Consider the following 12308-nt stretch of genomic DNA (forward strand, 5'->3'; position numbering starts at 1 on the left):
GATTAAGATCCGTTTAACACAGTCGTTTTTTCCATACCACTTGTATGAGCGAGTTTTAGCGGAAGTGCAATTTCTGTTATTTGCCCTTAAATTTCACCTAATTGAAGGGTATTTCAGTTGCGGCTAATAATTTAAGCGCGATGGAAAGTAAGGATAATTTAATAAGAATTAGGTTTAGTGAGATTTAAGTATATCTGAGAACATCTTTCTTACAAAAGGAAAAGAAATGGATTTGTTGCAATAAGATATTGAACGTAATCTTATTATTTCTGAATTTTATAATTGCAGAATAATCGGAAAGGTTAAAGAATCCTCTTTGGGGCCTTCGGCGATATCAGAGCCCGAGAATTTAGACCCGCTCTGGAGGATTTATGGTTAGGGAAGATGCATTCTGCTCTTTTTTCCCCCTTTTTTTGACTTCCAAGGAGCACGCTTGCCTCCGCAACTTTATTTATACTCGCAGCTCTGCTTTCGTAGCTGTTGGCGACTTTCTTTTTCAGTCTTGGGTTACCAACAGAGCCTTTTACACATAACTCATTTTGCTGCCGAGGCTGGTAAATAAAAGGTGATCCCGCCAAGCGGAGGGAAAAGGAAAAAAAATAAAAATAACAAACAGCTGCCGAGAAGCTGGCAAGAACCTCCGAAGGGGCGGAGCGTCGAAGAGGTGGGGCAACTGGAATTCCCTCGCAGCCAATCGGCGAGCCTTGGGCCCGACCACTCACCAATTGGTGGGTCGGTCGGGCGGGTGTCCGCGTCCTGGGACCGATCATATAGGGAGGGACGTCCGGAGTCTAAGAAACAGGCAGGCGGTGTGGCTGCTGCTGCTGCTGCTGAGCTTTGCTTCCTCTACGCGTCTGCGGGGGTTGGAGCCGCTTCGGTGGGTCTCCTCGAGAGGAATCGCCCCGATCCAGGGCTCAGGGGTGGCTGGAGACGTGGCCAGGCTTTGGGCGGGCTGAAGCGACTTCGCCCGTAGCCGTCTCCGCCTTCGCCGGGACCGCATGCCGTTATTGAGCGCCTCTGCAGCCCCCTCGGACGCTTGGTTGTGGTAAGTCTCCAGAGGTCGGCTAGGGCTGGGGAGCCCGGGGGAGGGAGGGTTGCGCGAAGCAGGGCCCCCCTTTTTCCCTCCGAGAAGCCCCCCCCCCCCTCACTTGGGCTGCCTTGGGTGGCCACCTTGCAGGCGGAGACCTTAGCGGTCTCTTCTTCTGGGTCGCGCCTCTTAAGGTACCGCGAAGGCGGCGGGAAGAAAGGCAGAGTCGGCTGAAAGAACGCCGATGAATTTTACTCGCTTTTGGGACACCTTTGCATTTAGGGCCAGCATTGAAACGCCAAGGAAAAGATCAGCACTTGGTTGCCCAGAGTCGAACTTTTTAACTTTACTTTTAGCATTAAGGTAGTACTTTTAATGCAAGCCACTTACTCTCAGTTAAGTGTAGCGGTTTTGCAATGGGGAAGGTTCTTACAGGCAGATGAGGCTGGGCAAGGATAAGCCATGCATTCAGCCAGCTTGACCGGTTGGATTACAACTCCTGTCAAACCTGGTCCCAAACGGCAAGGCACAAAAGGTGTTTTCTAGTTACACGTGTCTATTTTCCATGCGAACAACTTGTCTGTCCACATCCACAGAACTTCCCTGACACCCCCCTTGTGCTGCATTCAGTGACCCAAGCGAACTCTTTTGAAGAGAGAAGCAGGGTGTGTGTGTGTGTGTGTGTGTGTGTGTGTGTGTGTGTGTGTCAGTCAATCTTTAGACTGCAAACATGGCACAAAAAAACACACAAACAAAAAAACACAACTTTCAGTGGTTGAAAGAAAACAATGAAAGTTAGGCTCCTGACATAAACCTCTGGCTAAAGTGGTTTTGCTCTGAGGGTATAGTTTACATTTATATGTAACCTAAGAAATAAAGATGAATTATGTCTTTGGCTAAATCCATTCTCCTTTATAATTCATGTTTCTATACTGATATACACTGGAATGAATGAGGTTAGATGCCAAAGTTATTCACCAACCAACAAATCATAGATGCATTAGTTAGACTCAGATTTCCCAAAGCCATAATATGTAGCCTGTTTGCACCACTTAGTGTGTGGTGAGGACCAGTCATCAAACCAGAGTTATTGTGATATTTACTCATGTTCCTAATCAAATTTAGTTTCGTTTACTTCATTTGTACTTGTATGCAGGGAAACCTTCAACCATAAGCAGCCATAGGGTTATACTTCCAGAAAAGTATATCTCTAGATAACCAAGATATGTCTAGGATTGGAGCTTTAAACAGACAATTTAGTATTTGTTATTTTTCTGAAGTGCATTTTTAAGGAAAGAGAGACCTTCCTCTTGGTGTAGGGAGTACGAAAATTATATCCAAAGATGATTTTTTTAATATGAGAGATCCAATGGAAACAAGGAAAATATGTGAAAGATGATCCTAGTATGTCAGAATGGTCTCTGTAAGTCGAATTAAAACAATGTTAAGTCTCCCAAAGCCAGCCTTACGGCACAGGTTTGCTAGATTCTGAATTTCTAGATGCAGATCACACACACACACACAAAACACCCGCTGCTTGCATGTTGGGTTTAGGACATTTCTTAATCTGTGGCTATTTATAGTATCATCCAATAAAAGTGCTAAAAAACTGCAATGAAGACCAATTTTATATTGCTTTCATGTTGATATAGATCTCTCTCAGTTGTTAAAAAGGAACACCAATTCACACATCCTACTAAATCTTTATTTGTTTGCTTTTACTTTCTGTTGAATGAATGCCTTGCATGAAATTGGCCATTGTGTTTAATTCAATAATCCATATTAAGCTACTTTATATTGCCCAGATTAGAATATTCCCGCATAACATTAAACCACAATAGATGCCTTCACACGTCAAGGAAAAGCAAATACACACTGCACAGGTGTATGACCTGTGAATTAAGACCAATGCTGACCTTTTTCACAAGGGGGAGACAGTAAGGCTGTAAACTCTCCTGAATTCACAGAGACATGAATCTGACTGCAATCTTTTCTGGTTAATAGAGAGGGACTTTCTACTTTCCACTAAAGACTGCTCTGATCTTATCTTAAAATTGTGCATCATCCTTCCCTTCCCTCTTTGATAGCAGAGCAGAACATACCTTGGTGACCCACATTCTATGAAGCTTCTTTATTACCTCAGAGAGGGAGGGAAAAAATGCAGTGAGGATGGTGGGTGGGCGCCGTGTACCACATCTAAGCTATAATGAGGTTTCTAAGTAGCTTTGTGGCCCCGGCGAGTTATGGTTGATTCGCTAAACCCTATTTAATAAACAGAGTGCCCTGCGAATTAGATGGCCGTAAAAACAAAAGGGAGTACCTCTTTTCAAAATGCCAGGTAAACCCAATTGTGACACACACACACCCCCTCCCTCTATCTGGCCTTACTCCTTGAAGGCGCACCAAACCTTCTTGGGCAATAAGGGTGGAGGTGAGCAGGACAGAAGCGTCGTCTTTCTAAAGATCTGCCAGCTTTTTATCCAAGCCCTGCAATATCTCCCGAATGTTATCTGTCTACAATTCCCATCGCTCTCCTAATTTGGGATGGGAGGTGTCGCCAATCCCAAGACACCACCCGCCTTTCTCTCTGGGGCGAAAGCGAGTTGAGAAGGCGCGTCGCATTTTTATTTGAAGCCCCCCCCAAAGGCGTTCGGGTCTTGGGGTGGGTGGGTGGGTGGAAGGAAGGAAGGAAGGACGGCCGGCGGCTGCGCGAAAAAAAATAAATCGAAAACCCACCTTCGAGGTGTGGGTACAATTTGTGCACGCCGGGCAGGGGAGCCACGGAAGAACCTCCCGTCTCCCCGCCTTTCTCCCCTCCCCCTCCCCGAAGGAGACCCTTCCTCCGGGTTAAGTCCCCGAGAACTGCCATGGGCAGGGGTCGGCAACCTTGGCTCTTTTATGACTCGCGGACTTCAACTCCCAGAATTCCCGAGCCAGCTGGCTCGGGAATTCTGGGAGTTGAAGTCCGCGAGTCATAAAAGAGCCAAGGTTGCCGACCCCTGCCCATGGGTTACCCCCAACTCTCCGCGGATACTTATTCAGCAGCATCCCAGACGGGTCTCGGCAAAGCAGCCTCGTCAATCTCTCGGTCTGGCAGCGGGAGGGGGGCAGCCAGGCCAGATCTCGGCTCTAATCCGAGGGCGCCGCGCCTCTTTCCTCTCTCTCCCTCTCTGTCTCTCGGGCAGGAAGAAGCGAGCTGGAGGAGAAGGCGGGAGCCGCGCCATGGCTGAGGGGCAGCAGGTGGGCCCCGTCGCCGCCGCCGCCGCCGCCGCCGCCGCCTGGGAGATCGACGTGGAGAGCCTGGAAGAGCCGGATCAGCTCGAGCGGCCGTCGCCGGCTGCGCCCCGCGCGCCCTCGCTACAGTCCGCCGGAGACGACGAGGAGGAAGAGGACAACCAGGACGACGAGGACGAGGAGGGCGAAGAAGACGAAGCCGAAGCCGGCGGCGGGGCAGCGGGCGAGGGCGACCTTCTCCGGCTTCCTGGGCTGCCGCAGCCTCAGCTTGTCTCGCCGTCGCCGGCGGCGGAGGAAAGAGGCGTAGGCGGCGGGGAGCAGCCGGTCCGCAAGCTTAGCCGCACACCCAAGTGCGCGCGCTGCCGCAACCACGGCGTGGTGTCCTGCCTGAAAGGCCACAAGCGCTTCTGCCGGTGGCGGGACTGCCAGTGTGCCAACTGCCTCCTGGTGGTGGAGCGGCAGCGCGTCATGGCCGCCCAGGTGGCGCTTCGCAGGCAGCAGGCCACCGAGGTAAGTGCCCGCCTGGCCCGGCCTCCCGTCCCTGGGAGAGAGGCTCTTCTTGGGGGACCCGGGCGGATTTCGCCCTCCGCCCTCCGGGGGAGGCTCCCCCGTCGTCCCCATCCTCTCCTGCCCTTGTTTTCCCTCCGCACAAAGGACCCGGCTCGGGAGGCGGAGCCTTGCCTTAAAGGGTGAGCGCGCACGCTACGCTGGCCCTAAGGGCGGCAGCCTTGAAGGCTCGGAGGTTTGGCGCGTCGGTTTTTGGTTCCGGGGATCCTCAGCTGCCCGGAGACGTTGGGCCGGATTTGAGGCCGCTGGAGCTGATCTTCCCAGGAAAAGATGGGCCCTGGGGGCGGCCTCCTTTTTGATGGAGGGGCAGGAGTCCCCCAACGACCCACCCCCCCCGGGTCTTCCCCCCCCCCCGACGGTGCGGTCGGGATGGGGAATCCTCTGGGACCAGAGCGCTTTCAGTAACCGCTTTATGGAACTGGGACGCCTTTTTGCTTCCCAAAGGAAATAATAATAATAATAATAATAATAATAATAATAATAATAATAATAATAATAATAATAATAATAATAATAATAATAATAATAATAATAATAGCTATTTTATTTGGATGGACCCTTATCCTTTGCAGGCCTTGACAGACTGCTTGGATTTAAACTGGCTACAAGGTGCCGCGCCGCGATGCTGTTAGCTGGCCTAACGCTTTTGTGAGACTGATTTAGCTTGGACCCAAGTGCTTTAATTTGGATTTTTGTGGAAGTGTGGGTGGAAAATGGAATTGGTTTTCAGCTTTAGTTGCAACCTCTCTTCTGATTTACCTGTTTTCAGGGCTTCCTGAAAGCATTTCATTATAAGGTCTTCAATTCGCTATGGGAACAAATTGAATCCAGACTGTAACAAATATACCCACCTTGACATTTCCCCAGACAGTCTTTTCTTTCTGTTATTTCCTCAGGATTAAGACTCCTAGGATATCACAAGCTAAGGTTTTAAAAAGAAAACACATATAGATTTCAACCGGATATAAAGTCAATTTTAATTTTGATCAAGAGTTTTTGTTAAAAGAATTCTTTTAAATAAGTAGCAGCAAATATGTTAGAAAATGCATTCTTTTAAACAAGTAGCAGCAAATATGTTAGAAAATGCATTTTTCTTTTTCAACAGCATAGTATGGCATGCATTTTGGCAATTTCTTATGTGATCATTCCTAATTAAAATGCATTTTGCATATTCTAGCCAAAGCTAAAGATATTTCATGTATTTGATTTAATTGAAAGAATTAAGCATTTGCCTCCTGTTGGTATTGGCTACTGCCTATATTGAGAGCACAGGATAAAACTATACATTTTGTTTAAACCTTTGAGCCAATTGTTTAGAAGTAAAATTCCTGATGTATTTAGAGTCACAGGAAGATATCTGATGTAGAAGCAATTCACTAAAATTAGAAGATGTTTAACCTGGTTAATTAACCCATTTTCTAAGTTTGCACAATGCATTGAACTGTAGTCAAATAGACAAATATAAGGCACTAACTTATGAAGAGGTATGAATGCAGCTGCTAAATTGGTTTAAAAATGTTGTGAAACCCCAGTCTCTTTCTAGTCTCTTAATACAAGGAGTATGAAGAGTACTGCCTCCCCCCCCCCCAAATTGCAATCTCAGAAATTGGTGCTGCTGGGAATAAATAGAATATACATAATTTATGATTTTTCTCTCTCCCCCCCCTCCATGTTTCTCTATTAGGATAAGAAGGGACATACAGGCAAACAGGCTAATTTTGAGCGCAGAACAGTGTACCAGAGACATGTTCGGACACCTAGTTTGCTGGCTAAAAGCATTTTAGAAGGTAACAATTTTTAGCACTTTGAAGTTGCCTGTCTTTATATATCTTAGGAATTATTTTTGTTTTATTTGTTAATATATGAACATTTTACTCCTTTCAGTTTGTAATAAAAAAACCTAAGAAAATTAGTCAAACAATTGTAAACATTCATGGACCCTGATCCACCACAAATCTCAGTGGTCTTTGAACAAAAACCTCTTAATTAGACTGTGATTTGTACACTTTAATTTTGTCAGAAAAAAATGGAGCAGGCTTTCATGGAAATGAATTGATGACAGTGTTATAGCCAGTAACTGAATTACTGGCAACTATGATAAGGGCTAGATTAGATTATGCAAAGAAGAAATACAGAATCTACATACTTGTTATTTGAAGATTTTTAAAAATAGCTAATATCATATGGAAATAACCTTTCCATCTTTTAAAAGGAATAGTCAGATTAACTTAGGAAAATGAAGTATAGAGTTGTTGCAGTGAAGAACTTCTCCTTAATTCCAAACAGATTTCAATAAGATAATTTCCTGCAAATTGAACTTTCTCTTCATTTTGCCTCAACTTGTATTCAAATAATTGTTTAAAAATGTGATATTTTGAGGAGTTAAATTAATATTTCTGTGACAAAAGTATATATAAGCTTGTGTCTTAGGAAAATTATAGATTAAAATAGTTAATTTTAAATTGAATGGCATTACCTTTTTGAAAGCATTAATAGTGGAGTTCTTTTACTTCCTAAGTACAATAATCCTATTAGTTATTATCTTTAGCATTTGATATTATTTTAATAAATCTAAAGTCTCTGATTCAATTCCTGTAGTGTTGACAATTAGTAATTTACTAATTACTAATAGAAAATCCATTTCTATTCAAGTTAGTGACATCTTGCACTGTAGCTTTATACCATATACTAATGTTTTATTGGGATGAAAATCCCATTAAATTATTCATGTTTTTGAGCCATTATTTTTAATGGGCCTGTGGAAATCTATGTATAACATGAAATTCTCCCCTGCAACGATCCTAAATAATCTTATTTGGGATTATGTCTTGCTGAACTCAATAAGGAATATACTATATCTGAGAAGTAATGTCCATTATTGAACTGTTCTGTTGTAGTAAACTGAACCTTACAATTTCCTTTATTAAAGTTTCCCATGAGTTGACTTTGATTCCTGGTGAGTTCATTTATCTGTCCTTATTTTTCTCAACAATAATACGGAAGTTGTTTGCCCTTGACTTCTTCCCAAATAGATATCTGATCTAGTCAAAATCTTTGAGATTTCATAGATTTCCTGTTGTGAAAGTTTTTCATTCTTTGTCAAGATGACAAGCGGTACTTATTTCTAAGCAAATAAATACTTGAGTTGCACATCTCACGATTAGTGGAAATTAATCGAGAGTTGTAGGGCATGCTATAGGAATCTTCCCAGTTTTTCTTCACACTTTCCCCCCAGTATTGGTAACATAGTACCACATGGGTATGAAATGATTTTTTTAAAAAAAATTCTTTGCTTTTTTCTAATCACCAGAAAATACTAAGATGCAGACAGATTTGAAGGACAATTCAATCTTTAGGTTTATGAATTGACACTGAAGATAACTTACAAGAGAATGATCATTGGTGATGTTATGGAAGAGAGGGTATTAGTGCTGTATTGACCACAAGGAATAAAATTCAAAATATGTAAGGAATGAGCTTCTTAAAGTCTTCAGACTAGTTGCTTTTTTGAGTTTTCAACATATCTTGGAAATTCAGAACATTTTCATACTGTATGCAGTAAGAATCCTATGTGTTTTTGAATTTGTAGCTGTGGTTGATATATTTATTTGGAGCATGTGAAATATAAGTCAGAGCTGTAAATACCATAATTTTGGGGAGTAAAACCCATTCCCTTTACTTACGCTTTTTTTCCAGTTAAAAGAAATAGGACTGTCATCTTAACTACACCAAGTGATTTCTTTATATTTCTTCTTTTTCTTTTGGTTCATTTTTTACATTCTTGAGAGGATATTTTCCTTGTAGGAGTAGAAACATTCTTATGCTTCATGCTACCTTTTCTGATTTGTCTTAACTTTCTTTCTCTTTTCTTCTAGTACTCCTTGGATTTTTTTCTTTACCTCTGTGTACCTTTAGAGAATAGGAATGCACCAGTTGTAGGTATAGAGATCTTTCAAAATTATAAGTGTCATAATAAAGAAATGTTAATGTAAAATGGGTGTGTGTGTGTGTGAAAATGGATTTTTGAGCTAATTATTATGTTCAGTGTGACTTTGGATATACTGAAAGTAATTAGTAGTTGGAGGTAAAAAGCACTATGTTCCTTGCACTTTTTCCTACATCTTATCAAAAGGACAACTTGTACATCTATAAATAGATGCCTAAACGGCTGATGCAAACATTGATCATAAATCTTGGCAGGTGATTAACAAGTTTTGCTTTAGGTGTCAACTGGGAGGCAGGATAAAGAGAGAAAATCATTCAGGTTCTTGTTTCTCACGTTTACATAATCTCTGAAGTTAACCTGTTGAGGATAAGAAAGCAGTGTGTATGCACCAGATTGCTATACTGTAAAACAGGGGTCTTCAAACTTGGCCCTTTTATGACTTGTGGACTTCAACTCCCAGAATTCCTCAGCCAGCAGGCCTGGCTGAGGAATTCTGGGAGTTGAAGTCCACAAGTCATAAAAGGCTAAGTTTGAAGACCCCTACTGTAAAACGTTGTCTTCAAGGTCATCGGTGACCAGGCAGGGAGAGACCGTGTTGTTTACACTGCATTAGCACTCTTATCATTTTGCACTTTTTACACTTTTTAATTATTGAAACAATTATTTTCCCCCCTCCAAGGTTATCGTCCCATTCCAGCAGAACCTTACCTTGGAGGGAACTCGTCCTTGCCGCCTCCCGTTAGTGACAGAATGAGAAAAAGGCGGGCTTTTGCTGACAAAGAACTTGAGAACATAATGCTTGAGCGAGAATATAAGGAACGAGAAATGATGGAAGCCACCCAGGCTGCTGCCTTCTTCCTGCCAAACCGCAGGGTGCATAGCCCCGAGTACAGTTCTTACAAGAGTTTTAACCCTCATCAACTTGAAGCTTCCAGTAAGGAGTTTTGCGGTTTTCTGCCTACCTGCTTAGATCTGACTATGCAGTATTCGGGCTCGGGAAACATGGAACTGATCTCATCAAATCTGAGTGTGGCCACCACCTACAGGCAATATCCTTTGCCCTCCAGGTTCTTGGTGTGGCCAAAGTGTGGCCCTCTCAGCGATGCCCTTCTCTATCAGCAATGCCTTCTAAACGCTACCACAGTCCAGTCTCTCAAACCTGGAGTAGCTTGGGACAATAAGGTTTCGCATGGCCAGGATTTTCCCACCTCTGAACATGAGATCACAGTGTCAAAAAATGAGAACGTGTTCCACCATCCTCATGTTCAAGAACGCGAGACCCCTCAAAGTGAACTCCAAAACATCTCTCGGGAGGCTCCTGAGAGATCGGCGTTTTCATCTCCCAAGAGAACCTTTCCACAGATCTCCGGCAAGGATCCTATGGTTCATCGGGACCCGTCTCTCAGCAAGATGGGCAAAGAAAGCAACAAGCAACTTCTGCTACTGCCACCCTCCTCTAAACACACTCCTTTCCATTCATTATTCCAGCAGACGCTTCAGAGCAAAGCGGGATCAGAGTTAAAAACCACTTTTGATGAGGCATCCAAGAAATATAGAGAGTGCGCCTTCAGAGAAAACCCAAAACACAAATTCAGCATCGACAGATATGCAAAAGACTTTCTGGAGACTAAACAAGTTGTAACAAAATTATCCACAAATGAACCATTACCTTTTTCTGTTGAATCAATTCTTAAATGACCATCTTCAATGGTCACCGGTGTTTCTCAATAGGCCGACAATGGGATCTTCAAAACAAATATATTGGCACTTAGAATTGAACTTAACCATATGGGCCAAGAAGCAAGTCCCTTTGAATTTATTAGAGATTTCTTCTAGGCGCTTTATCCAAAATACACTTGAAATACGTTCTTCAGATTTTGTTGAAACTGATTTCCAATAAACAGGTTTTGAACTACAACACAGCCCTAGTATCAGTCGATTTCAGAGTAGCTGAGTTGCCCTTTTTTTGGGGAATTGACTATTCCAAAACTTTAGCAATTATTGATATGCTGTCTGACAAACGCGTGGCCACTGCCTTTTGCCATCATACTTTTGGAAAAAATAATTTCAGATGTAAAGGGGGATAATAAAATGTACATAATATGCATGTTTTTATATATGAAAATAAAATATTTAAATGTTTTGCAAATCAAAATAGTGCATTCTATGAGGATTAATTTTCTTTTTTCTTTAAATGGCATAAATTTATGCCCTCTGATTCACTCTGGAAAGCATCTAAGTTGTTGGTCATATTCAGATACAATGATATGCCTATGTATATTAATAAGATTAAAGCTTAATAATATTATTTTATAATCCATTATATATATATATATATATATATATATATATATATATATATATATATATATATATATATATATATATATATATATATATATATATATATATATATATATATATATATATACATACATATATACATATATATATATATATATATATATATATATATATATATATATATATATATATATATATATAATTTATATATCTTTATATATATATATATATATATATCTTTATATATATATATATATATATATATATATATATATATATATATTCATGCAATATATATATATATATATATATATATATATATATATATATATATATATATATATATATATATATATATATATATATATATATATATATATATCTTTTGCATGAATTCTGCCTGTGAACAAGTTCCTCAAATTGACACTAAATCATGTGAATTGAAACTATTGTACACAGTTCATTAGTATTTAGTATTCTTAATTGCAAGTAATTCTTACAGAGTTAAACATTGCTTAAACATATATAATTATATATTCCACATGAATTAGTGTTAATTGTAGAACAGAACAGTTTTCATTGCTGTGTGTTTGGATATGTGCTGTACAGAATACAGGTTTTGATCTAAAAATGAAATATTGTTATTAGATAAACGACTGTGAAAATCCAGTGTGAAGATCACACTGAAGAAACACTTTCATTGTCATAATCTGTACTAGCTACAAAATGGATTTTGCAGGATTTCAATTCAGGTCCCAAGAATAAAGAGCCAATAAGATACAGCTGAAAAAACTTGGCCAGCTTTTATAAATAATGTGTATGCTGTATCTTCAGGATGCACCGGAAGAGACATTGTAAAAATGGAGTTTAGCATTTCATAACGTGGTTATGCTTACAGTATCAGGGTGAACACTGAGCTCATAGAAAAATACTTCTGAGATTTTAAAAGCTATGAATGCATATAAGCAGATGCAAAAATCTGTTCCAGTTTGTTGAATCTCTTCATTTCATCTCTGTAGCAATGACATGAATGCAAAATAATACTTTTGATTCGTAATCAGCAAATCGATTCCAGGAAAGAAATGGACGTAGGGTCATTCAGATTAATAGTGCAAGGCCACAGATGATTCAAGACTTGGGTATTTGACTTGCTGGACTGATTGTTCCAGATTGTATGCATAATTCTTCCTGAAATGTGGTTTCCCATGAGTTTCTAATACTTACATGCAA

General features: G+C 41.0%; 1 protein-coding gene across 1 annotated transcript; it reads left to right on the forward strand.

Moving 5' to 3' along the window:
• Nucleotides 1-998: 998 nt before the first annotated feature.
• On the forward strand, nucleotides 999-10505 carry DMRT2 (doublesex and mab-3 related transcription factor 2; the record flags this gene model as incomplete). The annotated part of the gene is given in 7 exon segments (XM_081315485.1): nucleotides 999-1042; nucleotides 4213-4771; nucleotides 6513-6615; nucleotides 8704-8714; nucleotides 8716-8767; nucleotides 9454-10469; nucleotides 10473-10505. Coding segments are annotated over 7 exon segments (1818 nt in total).
• Between the last annotated feature and the right edge of the window lie 1803 nt (nucleotides 10506-12308).

Source organism: Vipera berus (genome assembly GCF_964194415.1).
Source record: "Vipera berus genome assembly, chromosome: 2".
NCBI classification, from domain to species: domain Eukaryota; kingdom Metazoa; phylum Chordata; class Lepidosauria; order Squamata; family Viperidae; genus Vipera; species Vipera berus.